We start from the raw sequence: 25,731 nt of genomic DNA, 5'->3' as shown, positions 1-25,731 counted from the left end.
AGCCTCACCCTCAGGTTCAAGCATATATGCAGAACATAAGCCAGTCCATTACTGGAGAAATCCTAGATCTCTACCCACCTCCTCCAGTCATCCTGGAAGCAATGCGCTGCAGACACCACCCAATTCTGAGATATCAAGGTGGCCCCGCAGAAGTGACCGGTGTCCTTGGTGTGGAAGCTGACCTGCCACGGCCACTCGCCCTCGTCGGAGTCCTCCCCACCGACAATCCGGGACTGCTTGCTGTAGAAGCGCTTGCCGCAGTCTGGAAGGAGCAAGAGTCAGAACACCAATGCATGAGTAAATTTGCCCTCCTGCGATCCCCAAGCAACATCACTCCTGCTTCTAGATCCTTATAGAAGGGGCAGGGAGTCCTTGGCCCCTTCCTGGTGCTGCTGAACTAAAACTCCCAGCATCCCTGCTCATTGGCCACACTGGTTGGGAGCTGTAACCCAGCAATATCCAGAAGGCCACAGGTTTCCCAGCCCTGCCTCCAAATGCTTCTGCAAAATTAACTGGCAGCTAGAGAGGGGTGTCATTGCAGGCATTTGCAAAACAGGCGAAATAGGCTTGCAGTAGGAACGCCTAGCATTTATATACTGCTTGAACCCTTGAAAGGGTTTCACATGCATTCTCATACTGTTACAACAACCCCAGAAGGCAGCCTATTGTTGCTCCTGAAGGAGCGTCTCCACCCCCAACATTCAGCCCTGACACTGAGGTCCAGCTCCGAGGGCCTTCTGGCAGTTCCCTCATTGCAAGAAGTGAGGTTACAGAGAACCAGACAGAGGGCTTTCTCGGTAGTGGAATGCCCTCCCATCTGATGTCAAGGAAATAAACAACTACCTGACTTTTAGAAGTCATCTGAAGGCAGCCCTGTTTAGGGAAGTTTTTAATGTTTGAAGTTTTATCGTGTTTTTAATATTCTGTTGGGAGTTGCCCAGAGCGGCTGGGGAAACCCAGCCAGATGGGCGGGATATAAATAGTAAAATTATTGTTCTTGTTCTCTTTTACGTTTGTGACGTGAGTGACATTTCGGTCAAGTTTTCTTGAGCTGCTGACCCTCTGCTAGCTGTGCAAGAGTGCATCTCAGGTCATCGGCTTCCCAAAAGGTGACAGCTAGAACCATAACTCACTGCAACTGTCCTCGTCCGAGTTATCACTGCAGTCCTTATTCCCATCGCATTCTGGGTTCTTCTTGCTCAAGCACTGGTTGTTGCGGCACTTGTAGGTGTACGTTTTGCAGGAGACGGTGTCCACTGCAAGCAAACCACAGGCAAGGAGGCTCAGTGCCAGGAAACATTTAGCACAGCAGCATTCCCTATGCTAAGCACAGAGAAATCCAAGTCCATAGAAGATCTTGCTTGCTTCCAGTAAGAATTTCCCTGCTGGGGAAATTCAGAGCAGAGCAGAGAGGGATTCCAGGACCTCTGCACATCGGTGCCCCTGGAAACCATCATCCTCGTGGGGAAAGGCTGTTTGCTGCTATGCATGTCTCTATTGTTATTCGTTTCACAAAATTTATGCAATGCTCGACTGTTTTGTTTTTAAACACCCTCAAAGCGATTTAAAAAAAAAAAAAAGGATAGAAAAATTTACAGCCCTAGTTTGAAACATACAAACATTGAAATGCTATAACAGATTATGCCAACTTTATAAGCATATCTGGATAGGCTTGTTTAAACAAGAATGTTTTTAGCAAGCACCGGAAAGAGCACAGTGAAGGCACCTGCTTGATATCAATAGGCAGGGAGTTCCAAGGGTAAGTGCTGCCCCCTAACACAGCTAAGGCACTGAGATTTCAGGAAACCAGAACAAATCCTGGAACACTGGTGGAGGGGGGGTCGTCTATCTGTCTCCCCTGCTGCCAATGAAACCCCCTCCTCAAATTGCAGGAAGGCTGTACTCTGCCTCTGGATTCTAAAACCAGACCTGAACTATGCAAGTGCACAAAGCGAGTTCCCCCCAGTTTTCTGGTTATTTCCTTTCATTTATTTACTAGCTTTTCCTCTGAGGGACTCAAGGTGGTGTGCACAGTTCTTTCCCCCTCCCCGTTGTATCCCCACAACAACCCTGGGAGGTAGGTTAGGCTGAGAGATGCTGAATGGCCCAAGGTCACACGCAGGGAGCTTCATGGCCAAGTGGGGGAGATTTGAACCCTGCTCCCTCCCAGGTCGTAGCCTGACACTCCAACCATTACCCCACAGCGGTGCCGTCCCTAGCAACTGACTGCAAGTCCCGTTCTAAGGGCCTTGGCGTAGCAGGGGTTGCTGGTGCCCTCTGAGACTGGCAGAGTGGAAGACAAAGAAGCACCAGAGCTGATGATGGGCAGGGCCAACTAATTTGAGTTTTGTCTCCCTCCTTCTCCTCCCTGCCGAGTTCTACAAGGGCAAGAGTGAAGCTGACAGGCAGGGACTCGCACCCTGGAGAAGGCAGGCATCTGGGGACTGGCAGAGGGCAGAAAGGGGCAGACAGGGCAACAGACCCTCCCAACCCAGTGATTTCCTACGGCTCCCCCTTGGTGCTAAGAGTCGTACCACGGTCACAGCTCCCCTCGTCGCTGCCGTCGCCGCAGTCATCCTTGCCGTCGCATTTCTTGCTCTCTGGGATGCAGTTGCCGTTGCTGCACCGGATGTTATTTGCCGGACATTCTGCCCAACGGAAAGAGAAGCCACAGGTCAAAATTGCAAAAAAAGCAGCAGCAAAAAGGCACCCACACAGATCCCTAGCACAGCAGAGGCAGCGGGAGGGGACAGCCCCACCTCCCCGGCCCCACATCGCTTTGACCAAGACCGCCTTTCCCAGTCCACACTCACTGCACTCGGCCTCATCGCTGCCGTCCCCGCAGTCGTCCATGCCATCGCAGTACCACAATTTCGGCTTGCAATAACCGTTCCGGCATCTGAACTGCTTCTCGGTGCAAGCTGGGAGGAAGGAGGCAGAGAAGCAGTTAAGAGAGGCAGTGCAACCTGGTGATTTACAGAGCAACAGGGCCCCACAGAGCGTCAGATATGGGATGGCTGAAGTAGAGTTTGGGAGAACCCAACGCTTCCACAGAGAGGCACCGATCCTGACCTGGAATCTGCGAGTCATGAAGGGAAGTGTGCAAAAAGCAGGAAAAATACACTGGTGCTGGTCCAGTGCTTGTCCTACTCAGAGTAGTCCCATTGAAATCTATGAACATGAGATTTTATGTCTGTTGTTTTGTTTTTACAATAATCTATAATTGTATGTGGACTATGTAGACTGTCCTCAGGTCCTGTTTTGCAGAATTTTGTATAGCTTGCTTTTAAAAAGAAAAAGGTTTTTTTAGAAAAAAAATCCATTGACTTCAGTGGGTCTACTCTGAGCAGGACCAGCATTGGAGACAATGCTCTTGGGTTTTTTCCTCAACAGGAACAGGTTTCTGGAGCCTTTTAAGTTATTTATCACATATTTATCCCACCTTTTCCTCCAAGGAGCTCGAGGTGGTGTACATGGTTCCTCCCTACATTTAATTCCCCACAATGAACTTGTGAGGGAGGTTAGGCTGAGAGGCAGTGACAGGCACAAGATCACACTCAGTGAGCTTCATGGCTGAGTGGAGATTCAAACCCTGGTCTCCCAGGTCCTAGATGAAAGGCAGTGCCCTCTCTATGCTCTTTCTATGGCAGATCAGGACTTGCCCTTCAGCGAAGCTATGCCATTCATCTTTTGTGCCAAAAGGTCTGGAAACTACCCTTCGCCACAACAATTGAGTTTGGTGCTGGCCACAGAATTCACCACCCAGAGAATCATGGCTTTAATTTGCGTGTGTTTTTTTAAAGCAAGTTTCTAGACCATATGATGGCAAACATATGCATCAAAGGATGTAGAAGACATTGCCTGCCAAAACCTCCTAGGTCGGTGGGTGGGTTGGGGTGTGGAAATTGGGATTTCCAGGAGTTTTATACAGAAACATTTTTATTTATTTTTTTTGGCACTCCCAACAGCTCATCTTTGGAACGGTTTTGCAAACCGTATGAGGCATAGTCAAATTTGCACACTTTCACTTGGTGGCAGAAACCAGATCCGCTATAATGCAAGATCAAGGCACAAAACATACGTAGCCCCGTTCCATATCCACATTTCCAAATTCTCTCAAGGGAGCTGAGCAGAGGAGAAGGACTCACTGCAGTTTTTCTCGTCGCTGGCATCCGTGCAATCGTTGTAGCCATCGCAGCGCAGGGTCTTGGCGATACAGCGGCCGGTGTTGCAGGCGAATTTGCCTGGACAGGCTGCAAGTCAGAAATTGGGGTGAGGGGAGAGAGGAGAGGTACGATAAGTCTTGCAAACAGTGCAGAATACCAATTCCCTGTCTCCTTTTTCAAAGGGGTGTATTCTGTCTGCCCCACGGGAAGTCTCTTTCCCCTGGGAAAAGTCTCTTCCCCTTGCAACTGCTAAGGCCGCCCTTGGACGCAAGAGGCCGGAAAAGGAATCTCAGAAGTTACTTCTCAACGTGCAAAGGGAATGCGGTCAATAACATTTCTTTTCTCCTTCCTCCAAGCAGTGCACCATGCGATGAACCTCTTCCATGCCCTCCTTCGTCGTTTAAAAGGTCCAAATGCTTTAAGTCTCTCCCCCCACATCCGACCCACCCACCCCACTCCCAGCACCTCACCCCCAACCTCACAGCATTCCCACTTACGGTCGTTGGTTTGGTAGGACATGAACTCTGCCGAAAAGCCGCTGTCTACCAATGAAAGATCCGAATGGAAACGGACGGAAATCTTGTTGGTTTTGCTCAATATTACAAATTGCTTCTTCTCGCCGCAGTACCTGAAGGGATCACACGGAGGCAAGAGAGCCAATGAGAGGAGAGACGGTCCTTTTTTAAAGACAACATCATTCCAAACACAGACGCTGAGGTGGACAGGGGTCTCCCCATTCCTCCCCACCGTAAGAGAGCAAGCCCATTGCACAATACAGTATATACAAGACCAGTGACTGAATTGCTCCACTAAGGAGCTGGTTTCCCTGAACAGTGTGGGAACCTAAAGCTCTCTCCAGAACCTCCTTGTCCCATCTGAGCCTGCTTGTGCATTGAGCTCAGCCTCAGATGCTCTGCTTTCCACCCTGTCGCCATTAGACGTTCAATGGAGAGCATAGCAGACGGGAGCTTTTTAGTGGTAGCACCACAGTCAGGTTTTCTGAAAACCTATTTGTATATATGCCTTTGCCAACTCTCACTATGACTCCCATCATCCCTGAGAACTATGCCGTCTGGGGCTTTTAAAATGAAAGCAGTGCTCTTTATGTTAAACAATTTGCCGTTTTCAGCTGTTTTAATACACTGTTTGCCATTCCTCTTTAAAACTGTACATTTTGGTTTGGTTTGGTTTTCTAATTGCTTTTATCAAACACTTTCTTGGGTTACAAAAGCACACACAGCGTCTCTGCTTTCAGTTCATAAGAGTCCTTTTTGGAACTGGTGTCTTTAATGCCCATTTATTTCAGAGCTGCAGTACTCTGCAGATATTTTCCAGTTCAGGGCTGCAAACCCAGTCCAGCCCCACTGCCAGCAGCAGCAGCTGGCAAGAGAGGTGCCACTACAGCATCCCAGGGGATGCCGAGGCCATGTGGAGGAGCGGTGCCCCTGAGCCACGCTGACCTTGACCCTGCCCTGGCCTAGGATGGGACCCTGATGCCTTTGGGCAGGAAGACAGGTCTCTTTCCTGCCAACATTCACATTCCAGCTCCTTCTAAGAAATTACAGCCTCAGTGGGTTGGGGGGTCGCCAGATCCAATAGTTAGCTCTAACTTTAAAAAAACCCAAAACACTTGAGCTTATTTATAACATAACCAAGTATAACAACAGGTGCCAAATAAAACAAAAGCAGAAACTAGACCTAAGCACAGCGGAACAAATTTCCATACTAAAATCCAATGTGATAAATTAATACAATAAATTGCAAATTGGGTTTACATTATCCTTTTTTCCCCCACCCCAAAACATTATATAAAGGCTCTGTTTCTCCATAAAGGCATCGCCTTGTTGTCTGCCCTCTCTATTTCTCACCATCTGTGTAAACCTAGCCATGCAGACCATGTCCCAGATTTTAGTTTCACCCCTTCTCTCATGCCCAGTTTTGGCACTTAGCTCTCTTACTTGACGTTGTTGACTTCCACATAGTCTTTGGGGCAGGAATTGAGTGGGATGCCAGGCTCGGCAAGGAAGAAGTTGTTGAAGCGCACCTTCGCTCTCTTATCTGTGGGGACCTGAGGACAAGATGTGGGTGGTGGGAAAAGAGATGAGGGACTCAGCTACACCCAGTTAATTATGTCATTGTAACTGCATTATAAACATGTGACACCAGAGGGCGCTGTAGAGCAGCCCAATTCGCCTATGGGATTTTTCATTATGAGCTTTAGAACACATTTTTTTTCTTTCTATTTTAACTTTACAAAGTTGTTATTGTACTTCACCAGATCTTAACCTATTACAGTATTTGTAAGAACGGATTCCAAATATCGTTGAATTTGTCCATGGCAAGTTTGTGTTATTATGCAAGTTGTTGATATGTTGCGAGTTTATATGTCTTTGATCCAAGTGTAGAAGGAAGCTACAATTGTAGAAGGGAGCCTCAACCTCGGCCCTCCAGATGTTTTTGGCCTACAACTCCCATGATCCCTATCTAGCAGGACCAGTGGTGAGCGATGATGGGAACTATAGTCTCAAAACATCTGGAGGGCCTGGTTTAGGGCTTTAAAGTCAGCACCAACACTTTGAATTGTGCTGGGAAACATACCTCCAAGCTACTTTGGTAACAGAGCATCAGATTAAAAAGAACAACCACCACCATGTATCCTTCTCGGGAGCAACCAGAACCTAAGAGCAGCCTGACAGACCAGGACAATGGTGCACAAACTCCTCTTGTTTCCCCACAGCAGCCAACCTGAGCACATGCTTTGAAAACTGGAAGCCAGTAATACGGAAACAAGTGCTAACACAGCATGGAATTCCACTGTATTTCCGGAAGTGGCTTTTACGTCATATGGGAGCTCAAATATACAGTGGTACCTCGGGTTAAGTACTTAATTCGTTCCAGAGGTCCGTACTTAACCTGAAACTGTTCTTAACCTGAAGCACCACTTTAGCTAATGGGGCATCCTGCTGCTGCCGCGCTGTCGGAGCACAAATTCTGTTCTCATCCTGAAGCAAAGTTCTTAACCTGAAGCACTATTTCTGGGTTAGCGGAAATCATGGAGATCAACAGTAAGAGAAACGTTGGGGTAATAGAATGGGCTGCCCATGGGAATGCAGCCGTCTTCTGTTTGTTAAATTGTTTTGGGTGGTTTTCAAAATTTATTGATACGGCGTGCAAACTGCTTTCTTCCCCCAACACACGCACACACACGCGCACACACAGCTGCGTGTTGCAAGATGCTTTGGTCCCAGCTGGCTGTGCAAAGGCAGCAGTTAAACTAAGTCAGGTCCAAGTAAGAAAGGAGCCGCTCTTACCACTATATTCCAGACACAATCCGTACCAGGAGGATAGTGGGCTGGGTAATAAGGAGAGGAGAAGGTTCCGGATATTGCTGTCAAATCTGCGCCACAATCTAGAATAAGCGGGGTGGAAGCAAACAAAGGAAGTGAGCCCTACTTCTGAGGCTGCAAGGACAAGCCGACAGGAAGAGAGACGTGGGCAGAACGTCCTTAATGAGGGTAAGCCGGTCTCCGGAGGTACCAGGCGGACTCTGAGGCCTGGATTGAACTCAGGAGACCAATTACACCTCACCTGTTCACATCTGTCCTCTGACTCAGCCCCATGCGCATCTCTTGTTAGAAGGCATCGTTAGAGCAGCATCGAGAAGGATGCTATTTATTGCCCAGTTGTTCCAAGACAAAAAAAGGGAAAATTATGCCCCAGCTTCTTCCCTCTTACAAAAGGATGGATTACCCACAAAGTGATTTTCGGCCGTAGATGCTTTTTAACCCAACCTTCTCCTCTTCTGCTATAACTCAATCTTCCATAATCAGGGGTGGGGAGCCTCAGGCCCCGGGGGCAGAATGTGGCCCCTCCAGGCTTCTGCATCCGGCCCCCTGAAGTTTCCCCAGGTCAAACCCCTCACTGCCCCTGCACACACCAGGAGTTTTCACCTGGCAGGACTGTGCCCTCGGAGCGTGACTCTTGCTCAAGGACAGAGAGATGTGGAGCGCAGAAACTTGCCTACTGCACAAAGGTAAAATTCGCATTCATTGCTCTGCCTGCAACAGCATGCGGCCCTTGCTAAGTTTCCCAGATGGGAATGTGGCCCTTAGGTTAGAAAAAGACTATATATTCGTGAATGTAAGTGGCCTTTGCTTTTTAGCAGGGATTCCTGCATTGCAGGGGGTTGGAGTAGTTCAGCGTTTCCCAAACTTGGGTCTCCGGCTGTTTTTGGACTACAATTCCCATCATCCCTGACAACTGGACTTGGTAGCTAGGGATGATGGGAGCTGTAGTCCAAAAACAGCCGGAGACCCAAGCTTGGGAAACACTGAACTAGAGGATCCTTAGGGTTCCTTACAACTCTACAATGTTATGAATGGACAGACAGACAGACAGACAGACAGACAAGAAGTGACTCTTACTTTTTTTCTTTGGCATCTGGAAGAACTCTGCCTTGAACCCGGGATACCGCTCTGTGGCATCTGTGATCAGCATGACCAGGAGAACATTTGTAGAGGAGACAAAGGTCAGGTTGTAGGATGGTCCATAGCTGCCACACAGCCTGGGAGAGAGGAAAATGCCAAGTGGTGAGTGAGGGGAAGAGAAAAGAGAGTCAACCACCCAACAGCCACTCTTTGCAGCAGTTTCTCTTCCGCCATATTGGAAGTGGGCTTAAGAACCACAAAGTTCATTCGGGAGACAAGCAACGAGAGCTACGGTTGCTCCCAATGAATCCAAAGCCCACCACAGTACCATATCCTTGCGATTGGCCCCTCCACCTCTTGACACTGGATCTGGGGGGCACCAGGAAAAAGCTGCTCTCTAGCATTGCAACCATTTGCATTTTAACTATTAGAAGGATGCCGCGTAAAAAAAACAAAGACTCCACTGTTTTAATGTTAGCTGATTTTAATCGAGCCATTGGCACATTGCATTGTAATTTGTTTGCAAGGAGAAATGAAAACTCTGATCCTAAACCTCCACTGCCTTGCGGGACATCTTCGGAATAATAGTTATAATAATAATAATAATAACAACCTTGCTGGTACCTTTCCTGGGCAAATCAGAGCCTCACTAAGTCAGGTTCCTATTGGAAGACCGGACAAACGCTAGAACATTAGCAGTGGCAAAGTTTTTATCGGTGGTTGCAAGAACCAATGATCCCTATCTTTAAGTCTGAACAAAATGCTTGTTTAACCTGGAGGTAGGCTGTCTGAATTGTGCATTGCTTTGTAACGATTTGTTGGGTCTCTGGACCGTAATAAAGATTGACTGATTGACCTATACCCTGCCCACCTGGCCGGGCCTCCCCAGCCATTCTGGGCGGCTTCCAACAGAATATTAAAAACACAATAAAAGATCAAACATTAAAACTTCCCTAAACAGGGCTGCCTTCAGAAGATAAGGCCAAGGAGTAAACCCTATACAAATCCAGAGCGGAGTCCCTAAGATGGTTGGATGGCGTCTTGTACCCTTCCTTCAGGCATTTCCTGCAGCCAAGCTGGTGCCAGGCTGGTACTGCTCTGCTTTTGAACCTTGTACCTTCTCTGCTCCTGAGCTGTGGCCCTTCTCTCTGTACCATGAAGAGCCTTTGAAACTTAAAAGAGTTTCTGTTTTAAGAGCAGAGGTTGAGCCACCGTCTCCTTCCAGGCGTGCCGCGAACGCTTGCTGCCCCTGCGCTTCAGAGGATTCATTCAACAGGGAAGGGCAGCCGACTTACTTCACCAGCGCATGGGCTTCGACGGGGCTCAGCGTGTCGTACACCTTGACAAAGTCGTTCCCCACATTGCAGGGCTCCAAGTCGAACGTCGTGAAGGTCAGGCTGATGACGGAATCGGCGTCGGCTCTCAGGACCCAGAGGCATCGCGCGTTGGACGGGTAGGCGCTGTTTGGGAACCCGGGCGTGGTGAAGCTGGTGACCACGCCCTCTTTCGCATGCAAGGCATAGCTGCAGCTGTCTGAAAAGGTGGGGGGAGAGGGAGGGAGGACGAAGAGGAGGGGGTCTCAATAAGGAGAGTGCAAAAGCAATGAAGGACCAGGCGGTCCATTTCAAAGAAAGTCCCAAGAAAGAGTCCAACAGGGCAGGAAACTAAGTTGAGGCCAAATAGTTTAAAAAAACCCCACCATGTTCACCAATATCCTTGGCTATTATAGGGGGAAATAAACGCTCCTAAAACATGATTTTTTTTGGGGGGGGCACACAATTTAAAACTCTTTCCCCTCATGTTAAGAAGAGGACATTTTCACAATGCTTGGGGCATGCTTTTGGTTCCCCCCTCCCCAATTTTTGCTTGCTAAATAAACCAGGTTGGGCGGGCAAGGAAGAATAGGTAAGAGTCAGTCATGCAAGGCTGAAGTCTGTCCAGCTCTGTTGCACCTCTAAAACCCCCAAATGTCAAAAACAAGGCATTAAGAAGCGGCTTCTCTGTCTCCAAAGCAAATTCATCTTAGGAAGCTTCGCTTGAGGAAACCAACCCAGCCACAAAACTGATTTGGACTCTGCAGGGGCTGTTCTGGGTGGGTTGCCCTTCATAACTTAGCAGAGCCTTGTTCCCCAGACTTGGACGCTCCTATCTCTCCCAAACGTAGAGAAGGAACAGGCCCCCTTGTACAGATGACCCAATGAGTCTTGTATGGCTACAAAACCAAACCGAGTACTTACTGCCCCGTTTTGCCTTAACGATATCTGGATCAGAAGCTAGGAGTTAAAGAGAGAGAAAAAAATACATTAATTGTGCAGGCCCCGTTGTAGGGGGAACCCAGCCAGTCTGCATTCCCTGGAGACACAAAGGTTGGCTCATCCCTCCCCCTACTTTGATGGTCTCCAATGCAAGAATCCTTCGTGAGAATGCAGAAGTGGATGAGTCACCATGACTCAGCCAAAAAGATGTATTTCATTTCTTTGTCGTGGATTTCCCTCCCCAAAAATCCACCCGACACCGCAGTCTGCACTGCAGACCCATAAATAAACTTCTGAAGTACGAATGAAGTAGCATTCTTATAGTTCCTCGGTTAGCAAGTTTTGCTGCAGGAACATTTTAAATTAGGATGGTTTTGGCGGGGAGCAGGGAGATATTACCATCAGAATCGGAGAACGGGGGGGCAGTGGGGGTAGGGGAGGCAATCTTTACATTCCTTATTCTGAAGAGAAAATTCAAATGGCTTCTGGACCTTTAATATGCCAGCCCCATGCCTCTCCCCCCCCCCACCGGAACCCCTCATTATAAGGGTGCAATATTTAAATTTACTCATTTCATAAAATGTATATGCTGCTTGCTTGTTTAAAAACAACAACTCCTCCTCAAAGGGGTTTACAGAAAAAGATAAAACAATAACATTATCAATAAGAAAAGTGAGTTAAAATAAAAATAAGACTAAAAACAGATTAAAACTCACATCAACTTTCTCAACATGTGGGTAGGCTTGTCTAAAGAAGAATGTTTTTAGCAGACGCCAGAAAGAGGACTGCAAAGGCGCCTGCCTGAATCAATAGGGAGGGAGTTCCAAAGTGCGGGTGCCACCACACAGAAAGAATGAGTTCTTACAAACATGGAACAGGTATTATGGGGCACCTATAATAGTGTAGCCTTTAAACAAAACCACATTTTTGAAACATTTAAACAAAAGAAAAGCCTTTGTGTCTTGCCCTAAATAAAAGAAACCTCTTAAAGTTCCCTGACAAAGCTCTGAAATGCACAAGCACCTTGGGCGTTTTGCACCTGGCTATTGACCAAATCCGTCGGAAGGCCCAATAAACTTTTTGCAGATGCTAAGCGGTTAGGAAACCGATCTTTTAAAAGGGAAAGTTCTCCAAACTGTTCCTAACCACTCAGCAGCTGCAAAAAGTTAGGACTCAGGGCATGGGTGAATTGGGCCTTCCAAATGGCTGAGTCCCCAACCCAGCTGCCCATAACAGCCCAAGGACTCAGCTACATTAGTCAAAATACAGCGTTATAAATGCGTTATAACACTGTGACACCAGATGGCGGTGTAGAGCTGAAATGACCTTTTCAATTGTGAGCTTTATAATGGTTTTCAGCAGATCGTTTTCAGAGCGTTTGTTTGATAGCCGTGCAGATCTAGCCCTAGTCAGCCACTATGTCTTCCCCACACATGTTTGGCTCTCATTTTCCAAAGCCAAATAGGCAGCTGAAATTTCCTTTGGGATGAAACACTCAGGTTCTCACAATCAAGGCCGAGGTGACTGAACAGGAGGTGGGGAGAAGAGAAGAGAGACTTACGGAAGGCGACGACCGTCTCAACTCGCATTTCATAGCTCCCCCTCTGTTTCATCCCCGCCTCATTTGAAGCCTGGATGTTGGCCATGGCCCTGTCAAGCGCTTCCACATTGTGTTTAGGGACACTGAACTCTGACCAGTAGTAGGCAATAATGCTGCCCTCGCTGCTCGGAGAGGAGGAAAAAGAGGCAGGTTAGGAATCTGGACCGAACCATCAGGGTTGCAAAGAGAATCACAGAATTGTAGAGTCGGAAGGGTTGTCTAGTCCAACTGCCTGCAATGCAGGAAGCCTTGGCCAACCCTGACTGCCCCAATCACTATAATCCAGAGCTTTCCAAACTGTGCGTCGCGACACGTCAGTGTGTCTGCTGCAGTGTGTAGGTGTGTCGCGCAAACGCTCCTCCCAGGGCTGGAAAGGGGTTAGTTTAACCTCCGGTTTGCTAGGAAAACTGAATCACTATGTCACGAAATGATGCACATCCAAAAGCTCTGCTATAATCTATTGTGAATATTGGTTTCCTTAAGGCCTGGCTCTCTCAAATATACTAGCAGGACAACAGAGGCCATGTTGCAAAGGAGCATCATTTAAGGGATTTTTGCCCCATTACTGTGGCAAACCCATGTTCGGAAGAACAAGTATGAGTTTGCACATCTCGTCGTTTGAAGACACCGTTTTTTTCCACACAGCTGGGGTTTTTTTCCTGCCTTACTAGAATGACAATAATTCTGAGCGATTTTTCTTAAACTTGGTCATTACCCACCTGAACGCGACGATCTGAGTTTCCTTGTGAAAAGGACTGACATCCTGATTATTTTTATAGATGTTTATAAGCTAAAGATGAGAAAAGAGGTTACAGTTTAGTGTAAATAAAGGAACAGGTAGATGACTAGCAAATTCAGAGGTCAGAAGGGAACTACACTTTCTGGCTATAACCATTTTGTCATCGTCGTCAGATTCTATAGGTCAACCAAATACAGGTTATAGCTCAAAACAGACAAAAACGGACAAGTCTCAAAAAAGTATCATAGCACATATGATTAAAACATTATAAAACACTTCACAGAAATACACAAAAGGAGGAAAATGGCAGGAAACTCCGGACGCAAGACTCTAGGGTTTTGCTGAGTTGAGAGGCTTTTAGCGCAAACTTCACTGTGTTAAACATAACCCATTTGTTTGAGCTAGAAAGCAGGTAATTGATTCTATTGATGTCACTAAAGCTGGCAATCAACTTGAGGGGTTTCTTTAAGTATTTAGCCCTCGGAATTTCATATACAGTACAACATATAATGAATAGTGCCCTCAAGTGACAGACATACACAGATGCAGAGGCACTGTTCTCGGGGAGTTTTTATATTGCCCTTCCAGGAAGTTGCTTTGGGCTGCAAGTTGAGCTTGTCTCTAGGAATCTGAGGGTCATCATCTCAGCGGATTCCAAAACATGGAATCCACTGACTGGAAAAGCAAATGGGGGGGTGGCTTTATTACATTTAAGTAATAAGAGCATTTAAGTCAATTGAGCTTCTCTTGGGTAAGTCTCACAGTAAAGCAGTTCAAGTGAGAAAGCATCAAACCAGAACCATCTTTGGGTTTGAAAGGATGTATACAGAAGTAAGATTTAAGGTTGAAAAGAGGGAGGGTGGGGTTCACCTCGCTTGAGCCCAGAAGCATGCAAACCCTGCAGCCCTCCAAACATTGTCAAACTACAACTCCTCGGCCCCTGGCCATGCTGGGTGGGGCTGACGGGAGCTGGTGTCATTTAGTTCAGTCCTGTGTCTCCAGCCCAGCACACCAGAGACGCCCATGCAGATGGGCGGGGTATAAATAATAAATATTATTATTATGCTACACAATCAATGACACTTCGCCAAGTTCGCCCTATGAGTTCAGGAGCTGCTTACCATTTTCTTCACCTCCCTGGCCAAGTCAGCGAATTCAGGGGACTTGGAATTCTCGTAAGCATCGATGAAGTTGCGCCCCACGAGTCTCAGGTGGCCATTGTAGAGTTTCTGCACAGGAGCATTCCTGTCTAAGAGAAGCCATATTGCGGGTGAAAGATAAGAACAGTGTTTAATGGAGCCTGCTCTACACCTACAGGTCTAGAGGTGCCTGGAACAAATGGGCTCCAGTTATTATTATTTTTATTTGGACAGTTCTGCCCCAGTCCAATTGCTCCAAATCCAGAGAAGCCTTTATTTCCTGGGTGCCCATTAACAGAACCAAGCGACCTTCCATCAAGCTTTAGAAAATAAGCAACACACTCCTTTGACTTCCGTTCTTGCAGCTCTGCAATCTGGTTTTCAAGGAGGCATTTTCAACACATACTATCCAGCAGGTTTTGTGAGTGGTTCCCAATATATAGAGATCTGCACTCAGGGTTCTACGTTTTTATTATCATTCTTCCCCAAAGACCCCACTGGATCAAGTTCACCCCTTTTGGTGAATTGATTAAACCATGGGATTTCAAATAAATGTGCAATTAATTGCTACTGTTTTTAATTTCAATGCGCTATTCTCTTTTTTAGTGGGTCACGCAAACCACTACAGTCGTACCTTGGATCCTGAACGCCTTGTGAGTCAAACGTTTTGGCTCCCGAACGCCGCAAACCAGGAAGTGACTGTTCCAGTTTGTGAACGTTTTTTGGAACCCAAATGTCCGACGCAGCTTCTGATTGGCTAAAGGAGCTTCCTGCAGCCAATCGGAAGCCGTGCCTTGGTTTCCAAACATTTTGGAAGTCGAGCGGTCTTCCGGAACGGATTCTGTTCGACTTCCAAGGTATCACTGTATTCTGAATCATGCTTTTGATAGGGTAGAGTAGAGGGCATTGGGGATGAATTTCTGAAACCCAGGGGGCAGGGCCCTGGAAAAGGTTGGGAAACACTAATCTAAAGTGTAAGCTCCTTGGGGCGAAGACCACTATTAGCTTATGCACATTGCTGGTGCTTATGAATTATAAAATCAATAGTCTTCTTCAAGTTGTGGTGTGTTTAGCATCTTGGTTATACAACTTCTGCCACATGCAGCCAACTGTTATTTAATTTTGTGCAACACACACACATGCCTGGTGATTGAATCTACATTCTTCTGTTTGGCTGGTATGGTTTTACTTGTTTTTACAACTGTAATTGTTTTTAGAACTAACTGTATATCAGATAGACAATGGACGTATAAACCTGAATCCCACTCTGAAGGGTTGGGGAAAACTCCATAGCAGGCTTGGGGGTCTGGGGGGGGCACACAAGGGGGTGGAGGTTCCACAGCATGAGCAGTTGTCATTCCGCTCACGCAGTGCTTCGGCTGGATTTTAAGTTTAAATTGGCTTAGTCAGCAGGTCAATAAACTAAAGCTTTGGCCAACTGATCCACCAAGGGAAATGTTTTAATTGGTGGGGTTGCCTATTGAGGACAGATGATATTCCCAGCCTGCTCCGATGTGTCCTTGTAACAGAGAATAAAAATTTTAAAGGTGGCAAAAAACTTTGTTTATTGAACTGCGGTTTCTCCCCTGCTTCTTCCAATATCTTTAAAAGGCAGGAGGTTTTCATAACTGATGGTTTTTCCAAGGAAACGGCTTTTAATAGCGCTGCACTGGTTTGTTTTTTTATTATGACCTGTATTTCAGTATATTAGTTTTTTTATATTGTTTTGATTCTATCAGCGTCGAATTGTTTTTTTTCTTAATGATGATCTTTTATATGCTTTTAGCTGTCTGCATTTTAGCTGTCTTGCTTAATCTGTGTAAGCCTGCCTTGAATCCCAGTCTGGGCAGAAAGGCGAGATCTAAATAAATATAATCATAATACCATGCGGCAACCCCACACCTTGCAAACCAAGGCTCACTTACATCTAAAGTGCCAAACCAGGAACCCAGCAAGCAGGGAAAGGAGGAGACAGACCAGGACGATGGCTATCGCCGCTATGCAGCGCTTGGGACCCCTCTTCTCCACCTTCTTGGCGTTCATGGTGGGGAGGAACTCCAACCCTTCTTCCAGACCGTTCATATCCTAGGGCGAAGCAAACACGGAATCAGGCTGCCATCCCAACAAGGCGCTCATGTACTCCTCCCTCCTGCAGATCCCCAACCCCAATGACAGGGCCGGCCCAAGATATTTCACTGCTGGAACAGGAGAGCTCAGCCAATTACTACTGTTTATTGAATTTATGAATCTCTCAACATGCAAGGAATATCCAAGAGAATCTGTTCCCGCAGCTAAGGAAAGAAAGCCCACAAGCACCTCTTTAAAAACAGAAATTGAAACGGCCGATGCAGCTCTTTTCACAGCGCCCCAAAATTAGCCGTGTTGGAGGCAGCTGCCTCACCATGCCCAATGGGAGGACTGGCCTCTCCCACAGTGTGGATTCTGTTCCGTGGATCAGCATGACAATATTGGAGTACTCTGCTATACACTGCCTTGTGGCATCAGGCTAAAAGATCTCTCCCCAAATCCAGAGCCATCCAGTTGTTTTGAACCACAGCTCCCAGCAGACCCAGACAAAACATCTGGAGCTTTGGGAGAGGGCCAGGGACTAGTCAAAATTCCTTTTCCTAGCACGATTCTTGAGGCTCCCAAACAAGGCAAGAAAGCAACAAAAGTCCTTGAAGTGGGGCAAGGAGAAAACCAGAAGGTATACAGCCCTTGCCCATGGAAGTTCCAATTTTTTTTTTAATTGAATTTGATTCGATTCATGAATCGTTGTCCACAGAATTCCTAGGCAACATGTCAGAGTAAAAAACTGTAAAAGAACAATTACATCTAGCTATCATACAAACAGTGACAAATCTATTTTCCTTTAATCACCCCCCCCCAAAATAATTAAAACAAGAAATAGAAAACGATGTAAGATAGCACCCATCACATCAAATGGCAGGGAGTTCCGCAGGTTATTCATGCGCTGCTTGAAAAATGACTTCTTCCCTTTTGTCTGCCCTAAAGCTAAAGCCAGCCCTCAAACCGGCTGAAGTTCTAGCTTTACAACAGAGGGAAGGCAGATAAAGAGGGAGTAATGCCACCTCTGTATAGTGAATAGGAAGCTGAAAAACAGTTCAATTTTTTTATAAGCATTAGAAATAACCAAGGTTGCTCCATTAGAGTGCTCAGTCTGCTATAAGCCAAGCTTTACCTGCCTGCCTTTTTTACAACCAGCCCGAGGGAGGGGACCCTTTTCAGGGAACACTACTAGAAAACTAGAAACTGCTATCCCCTATTCCTCTCCCAGACCTAAGTCCCTGGAAAGAGGGATTGATTGTTCAACCACACCGGCTGGAATGTGTCCCTGAACCTCTGGCTTGTGCCAGAGAAAAATGTGTTCGAGAGAGTAGAAGCCAGCCCACAGCACAAAAGGAAAAAATGCACACCAATTGCTCCATCCATTTTTGCCCCTGGCCCTGCCTACCACTGCCATGTGGCCCCCAAGAGGTTCCCAGAAGGGAATGTGGCCCTCAAGCTGCAAAGACCACCCCACCCCATACCTGTTGCATAGGGGAGAAGCACAGAGAGAGACCCCATCTGTTTGTCCAAGGCCACATTAAACTCGTGAGAAATAAGCAAAAACCAAACTGGGGGCTTGCCAATTCTTCATTCCTCCCTTTAGGCCATACAGTGGTACCTCGGGTTACAGACGCTTCAGGTTACAGACTCCGCTAACCCAGAAATAGTACCTCGGGTTAAGAACTTTACCTCAGGATGAGAACAGAAATCATACAGCAGCGGCACAGCAGCAGCGGGAGGCCCCATTAGCTAAAGTGGTACCTCAAGTTAAGAACAATTTCAGGTTAAGAACAGACCTCCAGAATGAATTAAGTTCTTAACCCGAGGTACCACTGTACCAGCTTAAAAAGCAGCAACCCTACAGGAAAACAGCCGTCAAATGAGGGGAGAGGGGAAGCCACTTCCTTCTCACCTCAACAACCCTGAAACTGTGAACAAAGGATCTGCCCCCAGAAGGCACAAACACACACACTCATCCCCAGAAAGTGCAGTGGAACAAAACGTGTTGCTCACACACTTTCTGCAAGAGTTTCGGGGACTTCCGTGTTCCTTTCTGGGCTGCCCATCCCTGCTCAGGCAGCACCTGCGGAGCAGAACCAAGCCAGGCCGGCTCAGCCAGGCCACGCCTCACTCGTGGTTTGCGCTTTTGGCGTCCACAGCTCCAAGGTGACAGACTTCCGCCTGTGAAGTCAGCAACTTTCAGCTGACTGGAAAAGATCAGAGTGTCTCTCCCCCCCCCTCCCCTTTAGCCGGGTACACTTTCTTAGAAGCAAGACACAACCCTACATTCTCCTTTCTAAGAACATCCAAACAGCCTGCTGGAACAAGTCCATGGCCCATCTAGTCCAGCATCCCTGCTCTCACAGAGGCCAAACCAGATGCCTCCAGGGGAAACCCACAAGCAGAATTCGAACACAAGAGCCTTCTCCCCTCCTCCACCTGTGGTTCCAGCATTCAAAGTTATTTACTGCTTCTGGCCGTGGAGGCAGAACATAGCTCTCATGGCAGGTTCTCATTTCTCTCTCTACTTTTAAATCCGTTCTCAAATCCCACCTTTTTCCTCCGAGGACTCGGATTCGAACGCCTTAATCCTCACTCGGAGCTGTGTGTCTGAGCCGAAGGACTAGAAACGTGGCTCACATCTGCCTCTCGTCACCCTGGTCTCTCCCCACCACCGCCTGTTCTTTCAGAACATAGTGCCTTAGTGAACTGAGACCTCTGCTGCTCACGCAAAACCAAGACATTCAGCGCCGGATGAGCAAGAACGGCAGCCGAGCCTTGCACAATGACTTTATTTTCGGCTGCTCTGTCTGTCCGCAGCTTGTGACCGACAGACTTGAATACAAGGCAAGCTGCCAGGGTTCTGCAGCCGTGGCCAAGCATTGCTACAGGAAATGGTTGATTTAGAGGTCAATCTGCGGCCCACCAGATGCTTCACCGTGCTGTTTTTACTGTAATCATCTGTACGCTTTTAATCAATCATTTATACTTAGATATTGTTTTAGTTCTATAAAGGTATTGCTGTTGTTTTCCTATGTTTTTAACTCTTTCTGTCTGATCCGTAAGCTGCCTCAAGTCCCTGAAAAAGACAGGCTATAAATAATAATAATGTGGTTGGACTCCCCCAGCAGCCCAAGGCAGCATGATCAGTCGCTGGGGGTGGTGTGGGTTGCGGTTCAAAAGCATACGGAGGGCCATACCAGAGGAGGAAGCATGCGGGAATCAAGGAGGAACTGGGCATCCAAACCACAGCTGCGTAACTGTCCTCTGTGGCAAAGCCATTCCGAGCACAGAACCGCTCTTGGGACCCACTGAAAGGGGAGAGCAGCCTTCCCCCTCCACACACACCTGGTGTCCTCCAGATGTTTTGTACTGCATCGCCCATCAGCCCAGCTGTGCTGCCTGAAGCTGATGGGAAATGCAGTCCACAACAGCTGGAAGGAACCAGGCTGGGGAAAGTTGCAAGAGAACTCTCGGTTTGCTTTGTTGTTTATATACTTGAGCCTAAATTTTTCTACTTATCTTGCAATATTGAATTTATTCAGTTTCTGCCAAATGGTTGATTTTTTACTTTACCAACATCATTTGTTGAAAGCACTACCGGCCTGTAAGGTTGGATTTGGCTTAGAGAGAATATAATCCACCTGGGAACCATCACAATTTATATGTGGGGAAAGACAATACTGTACTTGGCTAGGTGCATCAATGGACTCATTCGGTGTAAGAGATCTTCCTGTCGGCAGGAAAGCAGAAGGGAAACAGGCCCTGGTCTCTGCTCTGAGTCCACTGGGAGACTATATCCCCTGCCTAAATCAAAGTATCAAGGAAGGGCTTTGCATGAAGTAAAGTCCCAGGTTCAATCCCTGACACCTGCAGGAGGTGCTGGGATAAAAAGCCTGCCTGAAATCTTGGCTGGCTGCTGCCAATCAGAGCAGACAACACTAAGCTAGATGGGGACAGAGGGTTTAACTTGACATAAGGCAGCTGCCTCTTCTCCTCTTTCACTGCCTGTAATCATTTACTCAGGGCTCACTTCCTTCTCCAAGAGAGAGAGTCCTCTCACTCCGCTGTTGCGTAAGTCTGGTTTCATTCAACCCTGTTTGTTACTTATCCCTTTGATGACTCAGACCTCAAATGAAACACGGAGGAAATATGTCCAAGTTAGGCCATATGTGAAGTAGTTGGTCAGCGAGAGCCATTCCAGACAAGCTTAGAGGCTTAGCCAGAAGGGAGAAGCTGCCCTTTCCTTCTTCCAAGCTGCTCCCAGGATCTGATTCAGTGACCCCCCCCCCAGGCCAAATGAAGGTCTCCGGCCATAGAGAGTCACCCAGCTGATATTGCTTGAATTAGAACAGGGTCTCCCAAACCCTTTCCCCCCACCCCATGGACCACTTGAAAACAACTGGAGGTCTACACACACAAATGTAAAACAAATGTAAATGTATGTGTTTTATATGTTAATAAAAATCATTAATAATCATGAAAACAACTGGAGGTCTTGACAGACCACTGAATAGGTGTCAGGGAACTGTCATCTGAGACGAAGGAGGTGAAAGGGCTCATGGAGGGTGAGAGAGACCCCTCAGCGGAGGAGGGGACCAGCAGGGGGAGAAGTGGAGTTCCAAGGGAAAGTGAGTCGGAGGGAGAGCTCAGAGATACTTCAAGCGAGAACAGTGGGGGGGTTTCAGGACCTCCCGTAGGAACACCCACTCCTCGGCGGAAACTGTCACGCCGAGAGTCCAGAAGACGTGTTTCCGTTAAGGAGCTTTTATGCTGGAAGAAGTTCCGTAAACGCCCACTGTCCGATTCAACGAGCGATTGATGGAGCCATGCTTAAGGAGCTCCATCACAGACAGAGGTTTGGGAACTTAGCCAAACTCTGAGGGATCAGGATTTTACGCACAAGCAGCTCACCATCCCATCACAGCAATCGGACAGACCCTGAAAGCAGCTTGTGCAGAGAGGCATCATGAGCAACCCAGCCGGAACCGGAGGAGCAGCAGGAGCTGGAGAAGGTCCAACTCTGGAAGAAAGGTACAGAGTGTTGGAACTCCAGCTAGCAATGCAAACGGCGAGGCTAGAAGAAAGGAGGGCGCAGGATGCAGAAAAGGCAAAAGGCGCTACACTAGCAAGAAAGATGCCAGGAATGGTGCAGAAGTTTGGGGGGGACCCCAGGAACTACCAAGCCTTTAGGACAGAGATGCAGTATGCTCTTGAACTGCAGTTTAATGACTTTCCCGATGAGGCATCGCGAGTGGCGTTTGTGATTGGCCATCTCGAAGGAGGGGCGAGAGACTGGGTCCGGCCCCTGATGGCAGGGAATAGTGACATGCTGAAGGACGCGAGGAAGTTTTTTCGCGCCATGGATTTGATGTTTTCCAGCGAGATTGAACAGGGACTGGTACGCAGACAATTGATGGCTTGCAAACAGGGGAGCCGATCGGTTCGTGAGTACTGGACTGAGTTTACAATGTTGATACATAGATTGGGGTGGGACCTATCGGCGGAACCCATTCAAATGCTATTTGAAGAGGGGCTTTCTTCGGCGGTGAAAGACGAACTTTCCCGGGCGCCCAGGGCGGAGTCTATGGACCAGCTGACCAAATCAGCGCTGACCATTGGAGCGCGCCAGGAGGCAAGAGCCTTGGAGAAGCGGGAGGGGAAAGGAGAGCGTTGGAGGGATTTCCGCATTCCAGAGATTCCAGAGCCAAGTTTCCCGCCCGGAGAGCCGATGGAAGTTGGAACAGCGCGCGCGCGCGCAGTTTCAAATCCCAGTGAAGGGAGGAAGAAGGAGGGAAAGAGCGCCAAGAAATGTTACCTCTGCCAGCAGCCAGGTCACTTTGCCAGAGTCTGCCCGCAAAGAAAGGAATGGCAAGGGATGGCGGGGGCTGTTGGGGGGAAGGAGGAGGAAGTCCAGGAGCCAGTAAAAGCCAACGCCTGTCTGCCTCTGTCAGGGCACTGCAGACAGGCCAAGGAGCAGTAAAAGTGCCCACTCCGGAACCTCCAAGACCAGCCCTAGTAATAGAGGTGTTGCTAGAGCTGGCAAACGGATACCCACTAAAGACCAAGGCGCTGTTAGACTCAGGCAGCTCCTGTAATTTTATGAGCAAGGAGTTTGCAGCTGAACACCAGATACAGACACTCCCTTTAAGCAACCCCCTGCAGGTCACCACGATCGATGGGAGGGAGCTGTTGGGGGGAGAAGTTAGCCTACAGACCGTCCCAATGGTTATGAGGGTGGCAAGGCACACCGAAAGGATAGCGTTCAATGTAGCCACCCTGGGAGGGGCGCCAGTCATTTTGGGAATGAGCTGGCTAGCGTTGCATGACCCGCTAGTGGGCTGGCATCAGAGAGTGGTGTCCTTTGGGTCAGGACATTGCCTGGAACACTGCAAAGAGGGAAAGGTGCCAGAAGGGGCAAAAGCCTCCATAGCAGGGACGGAAGTGGCGAACAAAGGGAAGGTGCCCAAACAATACGCTGACCTGAGCAAGGTCTTCAGCGAAAGGGAAGCAGATAAACTACCACCGCATAGAGACTTTGACTGCCAGATTAACCTGGTCCCTGGGGCCCAGCTCCCCGTGGGCAAGCTGTACGCCATGTCAGACAGGGAAATGCAGGAGTTGAGGGAGTTTATTGACAAAAACCTGAAGAGAGGTTTCATCAGAGAGTCCAGAGCGGTGGGGGGCAGTCCAGTGTTTTTTGTGGACAAAAAAAACACGGATAAACCGAGATTGGTCGTGGACTACCGGGCCCTGAATGCCGTGTCAGAACCAGTGACTTTCCCCATGCCCAGGATTGATGACATTTTGACCAGGGTGAGGAAGGGAAAGATATTCACGAAACTGGACTTGAGAGGAGCGTACAACCTGATACGAATAAAGAAGGGGGATGAATGGAAGACAACGATGTTCACCCCCCTAGGGGCTTTCGAATATCTCGTTATGCCATTCGGATTGCAATCAGGCTCCGCCTGTTTTCAATCGCTCATGAACCATGTACTGGGACCTTTGCTCTACAAGAATTGCGTGGCATTCCTCGATGACGTGCTGATATATTCGGAGAATGAGGAGCAGCATGTGAAGGATGTCAGGGAAGTGCTGAGCCAGCTGCAAGCAAACCAGTTGTGGGTGAAATTGGAGAAGTGTCAGTTCCACACCAAGGAGGTGGAATTCCTGGGGTACCGCTTATCAGACAAGGGATTAGCCATGGATCCAGGCAAGGTCCAGGCGGTGCTGGAATGGAAGACACCGAAAACCAAAAAAGATGTGCAAAGGTTCTTAGGGTTTGGGAACTTTTACCGTAAATTCATCAAGAACTTTGCCCACTTAACGGCTCCCATCACGGACTGTCTAAGCAGCAAGAAGAAATTCGTTTGGACGGCAGAGGCGGAGCACGCTTTTGAGGAATTGAAAAAGGCATTCGCTTCGGAAGAACAGCTCCTGCATGTGGATTTACAAAAACCCATGAGAGTGGAAACTGATGCCTCAGACCGGGCGGTGGGGGCAGTACTGCTTCAGCCAGGGAGCAATAAGTCGGAATGGAGACCGTGTGCCTTCTTTTCGCGTAAGCTGAACAAATCCGAGAGGAACTACACGGTATATGACCGAGAACTACTCGCCATTCACGAAGCGTTCCGGAGATGGAGACACTTACTAATTGGCGCACAGCATAAGGTGCAAGTGTGTACGGACCACAAGAATTTGGAGTATTGGAGAACAGCACGAGTGCTCAACCAGCGACAAGTGAGATGGGCCCAGGAGTTCTCCAAATTCCATTTTGAAATCTGCTACGTGCCAGGTCCAGAAAACATCAGAGCGGACGCTCTCTCTCGCAAACCTGAATATTTGGAGGGGGAGGGAGCGCCAGAAGAGAGACATATTATCCCAGAGGACCACTGGGTGTGTGGTGCGGCCTGGGTGGGGCAAAGAGAACTGGTAGAGGGGACGGTAAATGATGAGTACGCCCAGGATAAGCTCAGAGGTTTAAGGAGAGAGGGAGAAGACCCCGGAGGTTTTGAAGAAAGAAACGGGGCATTGTATTACAAAGGGGCACTATATATACCCGAAGGGGAATTGAGGGGGAGAGTACTCAAACAGTTGCACGACAATCCCACAGCGGGGCATTTTGGGCAACACAAGACCATGTGGTTGGTGACCAGGGAGTTTTGGTGGCCCAAGGTGAGGGAGGATGTACGGGAGTATGTGAGAAGGTGTGACCAATGCCAGAGAGCCAAAGGAGAAAGGCGGGCACCAGCGGGTTTATTAGAACCGTTACCCACACCAGAACGACCGTGGGAGGCGGTGTCGATAGATTTTATGACTGATCTGCCCAAATCCCAGGGGAAAACCGCCATACTAGTCGTAGTAGACCAGTTAACTAAGATGGGTCACTTTGTAGCTTGCTCACATGCAGTCACGGCGGAAGAGACAGCGAAATTGTTTGTAGAACATATTTTTAGGCTGCATGGCGCCCCCTTGAGGTTGGTGTCCGACAGAGGGAAACAGTTCACGTCCAGATTCTGGAGGAAGCTTATGAGCTTGTTGCACGTAGAGGTCAACTTTTCGACTGCCAGGCACCCTGAGACCAATGGGCAGGCGGAGAGGGCAAACGGTATCCTTCAACAATACCTGAGGTGCTATGTCAATGACAGAGAAAACGATTGGGTCGAAAAGTTGGCACTAGCGGAATTTGCTTACAATAATGCAGAGAATGTGTCCACCGGGATGAGCCCATTTTTGGCTAATTATGGGTGCCACCCCAGGGCGTTTCCAGGGGAAGGAGGAGAGAGATGGAGTGTTCCGGCCGCTGAACTTTTTGTAGAAGAAATGGAAGCGATCCATCGTCAACTCCAACACAACTTAGAAAGGGCCAAAGAAGAATATAAGAGGCAGGCAGACAAGAGCAGAAGGGAAGGTGAAACAATTAGGGTGGGGAGTCGGGTCTGGCTATCAACCCAAGGGTTGCCGTACAAGGGGGGTTGCAAGAAATTGAGACCCAAAAGATTGGGACCATTTGAGGTCATCCAACAGATCAACCCAGTGGCTTTCAGACTCCGGTTACCGAACCACATGAAACTGCACCCAGTATTCCACAGGTCATTACTGTCACCATACAGGGGGGAAGGTGAAGGGGTATCCACACGGGGGCCAGCCATAGAAGAAAGGGAAAGCCGCAACTATGTGGCAGAAATCATCGACTCCAGGTGGAAGGGGAATCAGGTGGAGTATTTGGTCGCGTGGGAAGGGGAACCGGAGTCAGAAAACACCTGGGTGAAGGCAGAGGAGGTCCATGACGAGGTCTTGATCGAAACGTTCCACCAAAGGTTCCCCAGGAA

At 48.2% G+C, this 25,731-nt stretch overlaps 1 protein-coding gene across 4 annotated transcripts in view; it reads right to left on the bottom strand.

The window, feature by feature from the left end:
* The window catches only part of ST14 (ST14 transmembrane serine protease matriptase), a 45,390-nt gene that overhangs the window by 7,100 nt on the left and 12,559 nt on the right, over positions 1–25,731 (bottom strand). For 2 of the 4 annotated variants that reach the window (XR_014542091.1, XM_083588484.1), the window contains exons 1-16: positions 18,950–19,188; positions 16,252–16,411; positions 14,309–14,436; positions 13,168–13,238; positions 12,410–12,570; positions 10,831–10,866; positions 9,889–10,126; positions 8,591–8,730; positions 7,478–7,575; positions 6,125–6,234; positions 4,664–4,794; positions 4,149–4,253; positions 2,814–2,921; positions 2,535–2,648; positions 1,134–1,256; positions 79–262 (exon numbers count right to left, since the gene is read on the bottom strand). Coding sequence is in view for 2 of the 4 variants with exons in the window: in XM_083588484.1 (XP_083444610.1) it covers positions 79–262; positions 1,134–1,256; positions 2,535–2,648; positions 2,814–2,921; positions 4,149–4,253; positions 4,664–4,794; positions 6,125–6,234; positions 7,478–7,575; positions 8,591–8,730; positions 9,889–10,126; positions 10,831–10,866; positions 12,410–12,570; positions 13,168–13,238; positions 14,309–14,436; positions 16,252–16,408 (1,904 nt within the window). In the remaining 2 variants the exon portion in view is untranslated. Of the gene's footprint in view, positions 1–78; positions 263–1,133; positions 1,257–2,534; positions 2,649–2,813; positions 2,922–4,148; positions 4,254–4,663; positions 4,795–6,124; positions 6,235–7,477; positions 7,576–8,590; positions 8,731–9,888; positions 10,127–10,830; positions 10,867–12,409; positions 12,571–13,167; positions 13,239–14,308; positions 14,437–16,251; positions 16,412–18,949; positions 19,189–25,731 lie in introns of those variants that run through there. The other 2 variants (XR_014542090.1, XM_083588483.1) reach the window with 1 other exon arrangement.

This window comes from Podarcis filfolensis, assembly GCF_964270895.1.
Source record: "Podarcis filfolensis genome assembly, chromosome: 15".
Lineage (NCBI taxonomy): Eukaryota > Metazoa > Chordata > Lepidosauria > Squamata > Lacertidae > Podarcis > Podarcis filfolensis.
This window is presented reverse-complemented; position numbering and strand designations above follow the sequence as displayed.